General features: G+C 51.4%; 1 protein-coding gene across 3 annotated transcripts in view; it reads left to right on the plus strand.

The window, feature by feature from the left end:
• Unc13a (unc-13 homolog A) overlaps positions 1 to 12,265 on the plus strand; it is a 46,557-nt gene that overhangs the window by 19,328 nt on the left and 14,964 nt on the right. For 2 of the 3 annotated variants that reach the window (XM_085843836.1, XM_085843839.1), the window contains exons 17-32: positions 470 to 611; positions 737 to 906; positions 1,073 to 1,188; positions 1,851 to 2,014; positions 2,456 to 2,606; positions 3,395 to 3,463; positions 3,677 to 3,766; positions 4,280 to 4,414; positions 5,272 to 5,405; positions 7,807 to 7,892; positions 7,979 to 8,105; positions 8,960 to 9,056; positions 9,246 to 9,389; positions 10,740 to 10,823; positions 11,713 to 11,790; positions 11,978 to 12,066. In XM_085843836.1, coding sequence (XP_085699962.1) covers positions 470 to 611; positions 737 to 906; positions 1,073 to 1,188; positions 1,851 to 2,014; positions 2,456 to 2,606; positions 3,395 to 3,463; positions 3,677 to 3,766; positions 4,280 to 4,414; positions 5,272 to 5,405; positions 7,807 to 7,892; positions 7,979 to 8,105; positions 8,960 to 9,056; positions 9,246 to 9,389; positions 10,740 to 10,823; positions 11,713 to 11,790; positions 11,978 to 12,066 — 1,876 coding nt within the window. The remainder of the gene's footprint in view (positions 1 to 469; positions 612 to 736; positions 907 to 1,072; positions 1,189 to 1,850; positions 2,015 to 2,455; positions 2,607 to 3,394; positions 3,464 to 3,676; positions 3,767 to 4,279; positions 4,415 to 5,271; positions 5,406 to 7,806; positions 7,893 to 7,978; positions 8,106 to 8,959; positions 9,057 to 9,245; positions 9,390 to 10,739; positions 10,824 to 11,712; positions 11,791 to 11,977; positions 12,067 to 12,265) is intronic. The other variant, XM_085843837.1, reaches the window with a different exon arrangement.

Here is a 12,265-nt window from a genome sequence, read left to right on the forward strand (position 1 = left end):
GATGAATGGGTAGGTGGACGACAGGAGAGAGGAGCGGGTGAGTGGGTGGAAGGATGAGTGGATAAAGGCTTGGATAGTTGGGTAGGTGGCAGGATTGCAGGGTAGGTGGAAAATACGAGAGAGGGAGGGAGGGAGGGAGGGAGGGAGGGAGGGAGGGAGGGGTGGATGGGTGGATGGATGGATAGGTGGATGGATAAGTGGATGGTGGATGGATAGATGGGTGGGTGGATAGAAGGTTGGGTAGCTGCAGGATTTATTGTATGGATGGGTGGACTGAGAGACAGATGGGTAGATGGTTAATGGGAAGGGTAGATGCATCAGCTTTGGAGACCTGTGGCAACTCTCTAGCAAGACTAGCTGGGCTGTCGCTGTGGCTGGCCCATGTCACAGATCTCCTGGGGCATGTGCTAGTGACTGCTTTTGGCAAGTTCCCCATCTTGAAAGCACATTTGTGTGGTGTGTCTTTCAGTGGTCTGTGCCCAGGGCTTGCAGGCCAAGGACAAGACAGGATCCAGTGACCCTTATGTCACCGTCCAGGTTGGGAAGACCAAGAAAAGGACAAAAACCATCTACGGGAACCTCAACCCAGTGTGGGAAGAGAATTTTCATTTGTGAGTAACTGGCTGGGTTCCCAGTTTCAAAGTAGCCTTACTTCTAGGTTAGTTTTTAGGGACCTCTGAAACTGGACACAGGGCAGCGGCCTGATGCCTGCCCTTCGGTCTGACTCCCTACACAGTGAATGTCACAACTCCTCTGACCGGATCAAAGTTCGTGTTTGGGATGAAGATGACGACATAAAATCCCGTGTGAAGCAAAGGTTTAAGAGGGAATCTGATGACTTCCTAGGGCAGACAATCATCGAGGTGCGGACGCTTAGCGGCGAGATGGATGTGTGGTACAATCTGGGTGAGTGAGGGCAGGGCTTAGGGGGGCTTGAAGTCAGAGAAAGAGATGGCCCAGGATATGCAGCACAAGAGAGACCCTGGGGGTCAGGGAGGCTGCAAGGCTTCTGTGTATTGAAGCAGACCTGCTGCCCTGAGACTCCCCTCATGTCCTCCCTCATAACCCACAGACAAGAGAACAGACAAGTCGGCCGTGTCGGGGGCCATTCGGCTTCACATCAGTGTGGAGATCAAAGGAGAAGAGAAGGTGGCCCCCTACCATGTCCAGTACACCTGTCTGCATGAGGTGAGCCAAAAGGACCAAGAAGCATACAGCTGGCTCCTTCATCACCACATCCTTCCTCCCCGCACACACTGTGTGGCTCCTTACACAGTCCCCCTCTGCCTGAGAAACCACTACTCCTGCATCAAGGCCCCGATCCAGGGACCCTTCCTGTGGGCCTCCAAGCCAGCTCTCGTGGCTGCACTCGTAGCTGGGCTCCAGTGCTGAGCTCTCCTGCTCCTGCCTGGCCTTCTGCAGAGAAATCTGTCCCTAAGTGGAGCTTCTCAAATGAGTGTGACTCGATGTATGGATTACTAACTGGAGGAATAAAGAATAAGGTCAACAGAGTTAGGGAGCAATTGGGGCATGGCTGAGAGATCAGGTAGATGACAAAGGGTGCACGGAATGTTGAATGGTCTTGGGTGAATTTGTGGATAGTTGGATACTTGGAAAAGAGGTTGGTGGATGGGGAGACAAATTGGTAGGTGGACAGATGGACAAATGGAAATACAAGAAATGGATAAGATTTGTGGGGGACTCAGGTGGTGGGTGGATGGGTGTGTGGCTAAGGACTAGTGTTAGTGCACATGTGGAACCCGGGTGCTGGAGGGTGATGGGCGAGGGCCTGGAAGGTTGGCTGAGGTTGGCTTCTTCTCCATTCCCAATGCCATGTCTCCTTGGTACAGAACCTGTTCCACTTTGTGACGGACGTGCAGAACAATGGTGTAGTGAAGATTCCCGATGCCAAGGGTGACGACGCCTGGAAGGTTTACTACGATGAGACGGCCCAGGAGATCGTGGATGAGTTTGCCATGCGCTATGGCGTTGAGTCCATCTACCAAGCCATGACGTGAGGGCTCAGCGGGTTGGCGGGGCCTAGGCGACACTAGCAGATCTGGGGAAGGGGGTATGCCACATTCCCAGGAGATTATCAGGATGCCCCTATTGGGAGGTAGGGGCTAGGAACCAGGGAGAGGTGAGAAAAGTGGCAACTGGCCAAGAGCTAGAGGAGGGTGTGGGGATGGGCACCCCCGAGGCATCGGCATTCAGGCTGAGGCAAAGGATCTGGAGCAGAGGACCATCCTTGGCTACATACTGGGTGTGAAACCATCTTGGGCTATAAGATGAAAACTTAAATTCAAAGGCATGGAAGAAAGGACACGGGCATTTCATAGAAATTCAAAGGACTGAGCCAGAGGGAAAGGACACAGGAAGAGGGTGGTGTCTTGGAGTTCTGGGGACCCCACAGTCTTGGTTCTCAGACCCAGTACCTTCCGCTTCCACCCGCCAGCCACTTTGCCTGCCTCTCCTCCAAGTATATGTGCCCTGGGGTACCCGCTGTCATGAGCACCCTGCTTGCCAACATCAACGCCTACTACGCACACACCACCGCCTCCACCAACGTGTCTGCCTCTGACCGCTTCGCTGCCTCCAATTTCGGGGTCAGTCTCAGGGGCTAGGGCTGGACAGACTTCCTTGGTCCATAGTGCCTCTGCCCCAGTGTTTCCCTGTCTCGGAGCCTCAGTTTGCTCATCTGTAGAATGGAATCAGACATGATGAGGGGGTAGAGCGTCCAGGTGTTGGTGGTTCAAGCCTTTAATCCCAGCACTCAGGAGGCAGAGGCAGGAGGATCTTTAGAGTTCAAGGCCAGCCTGCTTTACAGTTCTAGGATACCCAGGGCTACACACAGAAACCCTATCTAAAAACAAACTCCCTAAACCCCAAAAAGAATGGGTAGAGCCGGGCGTGGTGGCGCACGCCTTTAATCCCAGCACTCGGGAAGCAGAGGCAGGCGGATTTCTGAGTTCGAGGCCAGCCTGGTCTACAAAGTGAGTTCCAGGACAGCCCGGGCTACACAGAGAAACCCTGTCTCGAAAAACAAAAAACAAAAAACAAAAAACAAAAAACAACAACAAAAAAAAGAATGGGTAGAGCATTTGAAGCTCAGAGGGCTGGATAAATGAGGTACTGGGTTCCATCTGCACCACACATAAAACAGGCATGGTAATATGCATGCTGTCATCTCAGCTCCTAGGAGGCTGAGGCAGGATGATCTCCAGCTCCTGGCCAGCCTGGGCTACAGAGATCTTTTGTTAAAAAGAAACGGGGTGTGGTTGGGTGGCAAAGCTTAGTGGTTAGGGAGCACTCAGCCAGCTTAGCAGCCTACATTCAGTGACTTCACCAGACTCCCCCAGGTCTGTTTTCACCCCCACCCCAATCTTCCACTTAGAAAGAGCGCTTTGTGAAACTTCTGGATCAGCTACACAATTCCCTGCGGATCGACCTGTCCATGTACCGGGTGAGGCTGGTGGGCCTGAGTCTGCTGCCCCTTGTTTACCTGTGGGGGGACAGTCACCCAGAGAGAGGGCCTGGAAACCCAGCACAGCCTGCACATGCCCTTGCATCCTCTCATGGACATGCCCCACTGTGCAGTCTGGAGGACTGACATGTGCTCACCAGTGCACCATGTGGCACTGACTCCAGTCTCTCATTACCCACTTGCTGCCAACAGAACAACTTCCCAGCCAGCAGCCCTGAGCGGTTGCAGGATCTCAAGTCCACAGTGGACCTGCTCACCAGCATCACCTTCTTCCGGATGAAGGTGGGTGTCCTCGCACAGCCACATGAAGAAACCTCGTGGCCTGACTGTGGCCACTGCTACAGTGTACCCTTAAACAAAACACATAATGGGGGCCAGCAAAATGGTGCAGTGGGAAAAGGTGCTTGCCACCAAACCTGACTCCATGAGTTCAATCCCCTGGACCCACATGGTGGAAGGGAGAACCGACCCCCACAGGATGTCCTCTGGCCTCCATATGTGCATGTATCACACGCACACATGCATACCACACACACATGCTAAAATATGTATGATTAAAAAACAAGAAAAATTACATAGGTGTGGTGGCACATACCCACCCATGTCATAGCTCTTGGGAAGCAGAAGAAGGGAAACTCGGAGTCTGAGGCCAAGCCTGGTCTACATAAGGAGACAAATTAGTAACAAACAACAGGAATATTGTGGGGAAGCCCACCAGTCAATCAATTCATAGCAGCTCATACCTGGTCTGTGCGCTATGGGTCCAGCCTCCTCACCCAGCCTCTCTGCTTTCAGGTTCAGGAACTGCAGAGCCCGCCGCGTGCCAGCCAAGTAGTGAAAGACTGTGTGAAGGCCTGCCTCAACTCCACCTATGAGTACATCTTCAACAACTGCCATGAACTCTATGGCCGGGAGTACCAAACGGATCCGGTGAGACTTGGATGGGACTTCACCTTCACAGGAGCCCTGGGACATGCTGTGCTCAGACCCTCAGTGTTGTCTTCTGGAATTCATACTGACAGAACACACAGCATAGGGCACTTAGCACCAAGCATGCAGTACAGAACACACAGCACTGAGCACACAGCACCAAGCACTCAGTACGGAGCACACAGCACCAAGCACACGGCAGGCAGTCAAGAATGAGCTCTCTGAGTTTGGCTTAAAGCCTTAAGGTTAGTAGAAAGTTTCTATTTGCAAAAGGTTCAGTGAGTCTGGTCTGTTAGAGTTGAGTACTTACTGCTCCTCCAGAGGACTAGAGTTTGATTCCCAGCACCCACACGGTGGCCCACAGCCACCTATAACTGCAGTGCCTCTGGCCTCCTTGGGCACCCACATGCACATGGTGTACATATAGACACACAGACATACGCATACAGTCAAAGAAATCTTAAAAAAGAAAGATTTGAAAGCTGGTGAGAGGTAAGAGGGCAGGCTAGGGCTTGCCACCAAGCCTGGTTACCTGTGGTTCGTCCATGAGACCCGCATGGTGTAGAAAGACAGTCCATACCTATGCCAGCCTAGCCCTCAGGACACTGAGACGTGAGGATGGACTGTTCCAGGCCAGCCTGGGCTACATCTTAAGTTTCTGCTTCAGAAAAGAAAAGATACTTGCTTGGATTGAATTTCTTTCAGTTTTTCTTCCTTTTTCAGTTTGTTTGTTTGTTTGTTTGAAATGAGAGTCTTACCACAAAGCCCATTTGGTCCCAAGTCTGTGGTGCAAGAGTGTGGCCTGCAGTACCCCTGACACCCTAACTGCTACGAATTGTCCCTTTCTCCTCTTTCAGGCCAAGAAAGGGGAGGTTCCTCCAGAGGAGCAAGGCCCTAGCATCAAGAACCTGGATTTCTGGTCCAAGCTGATCACCCTCATCGTGTCTATCATCGAGGAAGATAAGAATTCTTACACACCCTGCCTCAATCAGTGAGCTTGGGCTGAGGTCATGGGAGAGGCTTCACAAGTGTGTGCTAGGTCCTTGGTCACAGAGTGACCCTATCTGAAAAATCCACTCGTGTGTGTGTGTGTCTGTCTGTCTGTCTGTCTGTGTGAGAAAGAGAGGCCCCATAGGTTGGCTTTCTTTACTGTTCATTTTGTGTGTGTAGGGTCTCTGTAAAGATGACTTCATACTTACTCTGTAGCCCAGGTTGGCCCTTAGCTTCAGGGCCTTCTCTTTGCCTTGGTCTTCTGAGAAGCTGTGAAGACAGGCCTGAGCCACAGATCCACCTGTGAAATTTAGCGTCTTATTATATGAGTGTGCAAAAACGTGTGTGTGTGTGTTTACAACTGGAGCATGAACTTTGAAAATTTTTAAATTAGCATTTACTTTATTTTACTTTTAAATATTTATTACTATATGTGTTTAGGTGTTGTGCCTGCATGTGTCTGTGAACCATGTTTGTGCCTGTGGAGACCCTAAGAGGACATTAGGTCCCTTGGATCTTTGGTTGCAGATGGTTTCAACTGTCATGTGGGTGATGGGAATCAAACCTGGGTCCTGTGTGTATGTGTGTATGTGTGTCACAGAGATAGCTGTGAAGGTCTATAGGCCCTTGTCCACTTTGCCAGAGACATGGCTGCTTGGGGAGGCAAAATGCACTTATCCCATGCTGCAGCTGGGCTGGTGCTGGATTCTAGGGAACTGGAGATGGTTTGGGGGTCCACAGGCCCTGATAAGGCCAGGGCTGTGAGGTTCTCAGACTCTTAAACATCCAGGCTGGGAGTTGCAGAAGAGCAGAGAATGGAGTTGGGGGCCTGTGGGCTGGGGACAGCATCTAGACTGGGATGAAGGTGGGGGGAAGGGGAGTTCTGGCTTGTCCCATGGGGTGATTGTCCTTAGCTTAGCGGCAGCAGGCTTGGTGGCTGTTGTGGCTGGGAGCACAGAGAGGCCTTCTACAGGAGATTAGGCTGCAGCTCTGTAGGCAAAGGCCTTCTTTTTGGCTCCCCACAGCAGAAAGAGACAGCCTATGGTTCTAAACAGTTTACTATCATGGTGGAAAAATGAATTCGTAAAACCATACCCCACTTCTCAGGGTGGGCCTGAGATTAAATACCTTTTGCAGGGAGGAATGTCTAGAAAGGAAGCTTATTGGCTAAGCCCTCAGGCTAGGCACGTCATTAGCTTGGAGAACTCTGTTTGGGGCCTACGTGACCACAGGACATATTTCTTTTACGTGAGAAGCATGGCACCTGTTCCAAGTCAGGAGTCTGGCAGGGAGCATGGAGTCACCTAAGCCTCAGGTGTGTGGCCACTGAGTCTCTGGGTCTCGACCTGCTCTACCTTACCAAACGTCCTGGCATGGTTTTACCTCCCACAGAGGTCTCAGGACAACTTGTGGGAGTCAGCTCTCTATGTCCACCCTGTGGATTCTAGGGATTGTCTTCAGGCTTGGCGGCATGTGCCTTTACCCACTGAGCCATGCTACTGGCCTAGAAATGAACTTTTATATAATTGTTTAATATACTTGTGCCTAGTTCAGTGTGCATACCTGCAGTTCCAGCTACTCACGAGGTGGAGAATCCCTGTTTCAGAAACCATAACAGATCATGCAGTTTTATACAAAGACAGCACGGTTCAGTGCAGTGTCGTGCACTGTGTGGTCGTGCAGAAGCATGGACACAGCTGGTTATAGATTGGCTCTGTGAAATAGTTATCAAGTAGCTCAAGGAGCCATTTGGTCAGTTTCTTTCAAAGTGAGCCATAGAGTGGGGGTAGGGAGCATAAATCCTAATATCACATGGTTCCTTAGGTATAGAATTAGGCTGGTATGTATACAGATGGATCAAATCAAAGGTGTGTGTGTGTGTGTATAGGAGTGTGTGGATTGGGGGATAGGTGTGTGTGCAAATAGGTGTGTGTGTGTTCGTGGATAAGTGGGTATGTTTGTGGATAGGTGTGTGTGTGTGTGTATAGGTGTGTGTGTTTCTGTGTGTGTATAGCTGTATTATGTGTAGATAGCTGTGTGTGTGTATAGCTATGTGTGTGTGTGTGTGTGTGTATAGCTCTGTGTGTGTGTGTGTGTATAGCTGTGTGTGTGTGTGTATGTGTGTATGTGTGTGTGGATAGCTGTGTGTGTGGATAGCTGTGTGTGTGTGTGTGGATAGCTGTGTGTGTGTGTGTGTATGTGTGTGTGTGTGTGTGTGGATAGCTGTGTGTGTGTGTGGATAGCTGTGTGTGTGTGTATGTGTGTATGTGTGTGTGTGTGTGTGTGTGTGTGTGTGTGTGTATGTGTGTATGTGTGTGTGTGTGTGGATAGCTGTGGATAGGTGCAGGGAGGTCCAGACACCCTCACTCTGTCCTAGTACCAGGCTTCCATCCGTTTCCCAGGTTTCCCCAGGAGCTCAATGTGGGGAAGATCAGTGCTGAGGTGATGTGGAGCCTATTTGCCCAAGACATGAAGTACGCCATGGAGGGTGAGTCCCTGAACCCAGGTGGGTAGCAGCAGTGATGGGCAGTGCAGGCCCAAACCTCCTGGCTGAGCCTCTGTGCCTCCTGGCAGAACATGACAAACACCGGCTGTGTAAGAGCGCAGATTACATGAACCTGCACTTCAAGGTGAAGTGGCTGTACAATGAGTACGTGGCCGAGCTGCCCACCTTCAAGGACCGTGTGCCTGAGTACCCTGCGTAAGTTCCTGATGTCACCAAGATCTAAGAGGATTCCAGGACCTATGGGTGTCAGATCCCAACTCCTGGTACTCAGGGCAGTGAGCCCAGCACCTCATCGGTACTGGGGAAGGATCTGCATCACATGGTTCAGAGGGTCAGGGTAAGAAGGAAGCCACCATATTGAAACAAAAGTCATGATTAAAATATTTTCAGCCTGTAAAAGCTGAAAGCTCCCTCCTTCTCCTTGCTCCTCCTCCTTCCTTCTCTTCTTTATCCTCCTCCCTCTTCAGAGTCATCCTCAGGTACCTAGTGAGTTTGAGGGTAGCCTGGACTACACTAACCCCATATTTAAATAATTAAGAAACTCTAACCAAACTGAAGCTACTCCTTTTTATACTCCTCCCTCTTCAGAGTCATCCTCGGGTACTTAGTGAGTTTGCGGGTAGCCTGGGCTACATCAACCCTGTATTTAAATAACTATATTAAGGAAACTCTAACCAAACTGAAGTGACAAATCCACTGGGGGATGGAATCTGGGGACAGAGCTCAGGTCACCATGTCCAAGAGCTGGGATTAAAGCCTGCACCCAGCCGGGCGGTGGTGGCGCACGCCTTTAATCCCAGCACTTGGGAGGTAGAGGCAGGCGGATTTCTGAGTTCGAGGGCAGCCTGGTCTACAAAGTGAGTGCCAGTGACAGCCAGGGCTACACAGAGAAACCCTGTCTCGAAAAAACCAAAAAACAAACAAACAAAAAAAAAAGCCTGCATCCCAGTACCAGGTTGGAAGCAGGCCCAGCAGCACACAGTGTGTGAGGTGGGTGGAACTGGCAACAGAGTGCACAGGGGCATCCCAGCTGGTCTGTCTCTTTCCAGGTGGTTTGAGCCCTTCGTCATCCAGTGGTTGGATGAGAATGAGGAGGTGTCCCGGGACTTCCTGCATGGTGCCCTCGAGCGGGACAAGAAGGACGGGGTGAGCAGGCCATGGGTGGTGGCCACTGTTCTGTCCTGTTTGTGGGTATCTCCTGCACACATTCAGCAGTTGTGGAGTTTGAGGTTGTCACCCAGCCCAAGGCCTCCACCCTCCTGTGGCCTGAGCCCTCAAGGAGCAATGCCATGGTCTAGCCTGACACCGTCTTCTGACACCGTCTTCTCCCTGCAGTTCCAGCAGACCTCAGAGCACGCCCTGTTCTCTTGCTCAGTGGTGGACGTCTTCTCCCAGCTTAACCAGAGTTTCGAGATCATCAAGAAGCTGGAGTGTCCTGACCCCCAGATCGTGGGCCATTACATGCGGCGTTTTGCCAAGGTGCGACCTGGGACTGGTGAGGCAAGATGGAACAGGGTTGAGGCATGGTATTCGGTTGGATGACAGAGGCGGAGGGCCATGCCACTGAAGATGAAGTCAGGTTGCTTCAGGGCTGGAGATGAGCTGCACAGGGGAGAGGTTAGAGTCAATACTGAAGTCGAGGGATAGGAGGCATTCTAGCAGCGAAGCTATGATCCAATGTCTCCAAGGCCCTGGCATCATCCCCAGTCCCTCAAAAAGAAAAGCCAAAAGAACAAAGTGAAACTTTCCTGATAACTCTAGAAAAAAAAATTGAGGAGGGTTAGTGAGATGACTCAGTGGGTGCAGGAGCTTGCCACCAAGCCTGAAGACCCAAGTTCAATCCCCGGGATTCATAGAATGGAAGGAGAGAGCTGAGTCCTACAAGCCTATCGTCTGTCTTACACAGGCACACATGCTCACACCCACCCACCCCACCCCCCACACAAATTGATTACATTTTTAAAGTTTCTGGCCGGGCGTGGTGGCACATGCCTTTAATCCCAGCACTTGGGAGGCAGAGGCAGGTGAATTTCTGAGTTCGAGGCCAGCCTGGTCTACAGAGTGAGTTCCAGGACAGCCAGGGCTACATAGAGAAACCCAGTCTCAAACAAAAACAAACAAAACAAAACAAAACAAAAAAAAGTTTCTGTTGGGGAGGTAGGAGATGAGAGAGAGACTTGCCTGATGTGTGCGAGGCCCAGGGGCTCCTTCCCAGTACTACACAAAGAAAAGTTAAATAAAACAAAGCAAAAGTAGACAAATGTAGAAAACAAAGGCAATTTCTCAAATCCAAGGAATGAAAATGTTGGGGAGGTGAGTGTTCTGGGTTGGGTGGGCTTGGAGCTGCAGGTTGGGTTGGTTCTGCATGGCTCTCCAGTGCTCACACAGGCACAGCTGGCTCTGGTGAGCTTCACTGGGTGGCCATTCACCTCTGGATCCCATGTGGGATCAGGGGTTTAATACCGTGGTTGGTTCCTTCAAAGCAGAGGAGGACGGCACATGGGGCATGGTGAGGTTTATATTTAATCCTTGCTCTGGGAAGACCAGGCTAGCCTCACTACACAGCAAGACCTAGTCTCAAATAAACAAACAAATAAACAAATAAACAGTTAGATAGTTAGTTAGTTAGTTAGTTAGTTAGTGTACAGAAAGCAATCCTTCCATGGGGCGGGGTCTCCTCTGGGTCCTAGTGGTCCTCTGGGATGGACAAGCATCCTAATGTCCACCCTGCACACTGTGCAGCACAGTCACCATAATGTCTGCAGTGGATGGTGGCGGGGACCAGGGTCCCTGAAGCTGCAGTCCTCTCACCCCTCTCTCTGTCCACAGACCATTAGCAATGTGCTTCTCCAGTATGCAGACATCGTTTCCAAGGACTTCGCCTCCTACTGCTCCAAGGAGAAGGAGAAAGTGGTGACCTGGGGCGCCCGCCCTGCTCTCTCCCAGCCCTGTCCCTCCTGGCCCCGCCCAGCTTCCCTCAGGGTTCAGGGTCCCAGGCTCTGACATGAGGCTTGAGACAACAAATTCCACTGAAGGGACATGAATCAGCAAGATCATGTGTGATTGTGTGGATTGTGTTGACTTGTCTGTCTGTCTGTCTGTCTGTCTGGTTGTGTGGGGTTTGGTGGTGGTTACTTTGTTTGTTTGGGTTTTTGAGACAAGCTCTCAAAATGAAGCCCAGACTGGCTTTGAGCTTCCCATGTAGCCCAGATTAGCCTCAACCTTGCTATGTAGGCCAAGGTGGCCTTTAATCCAGTGTGTAGCCCAAACTGGCCTTGAACTTGCTATGCATTACAGGCTCAGTGCCAGCTAGCTACACGGCCCAGGTAGCTTCAGACTGGCTATGTAGCTCAGGCTGGCCTTAATCCCTGATCTCTTGTCTCCACTTTCTAAGTGCTAGGGTGACAGCTATGTGCCTCTGGGCCCAACCATCTAACTGTTTGGTATAGCTGTGTTGAGGCCTGGGTCATGAGTGTGCTCATGCCTGTGTGACTGAGCCTGTGAGTCTGGGGGGTCCTATGAGTGCACATGAGGGTAAGGATATGCTTTCCTGGGTGCCAAGGGTGACTTCCAGGATGTAGCTTCAGCAGAGACAGGGGGATTATGAGGACTCCTCTCTGCCCCTTTTTGGCCTTCCTACCCCAGGGAGATATTGCTACAGGCCTGCTCCATCTGGTCCACGCGATCCTTTCCCCAGTTCATGCATGTCCAGGGATATTGTCTCCCATCCCCTAGGGGACCCCCAGTTCCCAGTCCCCAAGAGGTGGTGGGAAGTCACCAGCCTGACTTTTGCTCTTCCCAGCCCTGCATCCTCATGAACAACACACAGCAGCTACGAGTGCAGCTGGAGAAGATGTTTGAGGCGATGGGTGGGAAGGAGGTAGGCACCAGGATGCATTTTGGAGGGTCTTGCCCATAGCCCCATTCCTGAGATCATGGCTTGGGTGTGAATTGCAGTCCTACCAGGGAGACCTGGCTGCCTGAGCCTCAGTTGCCTTCCCCAGCCCGTTAGACGCTTTCCCGGGGGCATGTGGAAACAGAGGTGTTAACAACTTTGCCCCCCTCAGCTGGACGCCGAGGCCAGTGGCACCCTGAAGGATCTGCAGGTGAAACTCAACAATGTCCTGGATGAACTCAGCCATGTGTTTGCCACCAGGTGGGTGGCATCTCCAGGATAGAGACACGTGAGCAAGGAAGACCCCGAACCTTGGGCTTCTGATGTTTGGCTCATGCCAGGGGCAGACTCAGACATTCTTTCCCACATCATGGCCATAGGGGTACCTGTGAGTCACTTAACCAATTCCAGCCTCAGTGGACCAGAAGAGAAGGAATTCTGGCCCGATAGTCACATAGGA

Source organism: Mus caroli, unplaced genomic scaffold (assembly GCF_978045245.1).
Source record: "Mus caroli unplaced genomic scaffold, Mus_caroli_1 scaffold_10, whole genome shotgun sequence".
In the NCBI taxonomy this organism is placed as follows: Eukaryota; Metazoa; Chordata; class Mammalia; order Rodentia; family Muridae; genus Mus; species Mus caroli.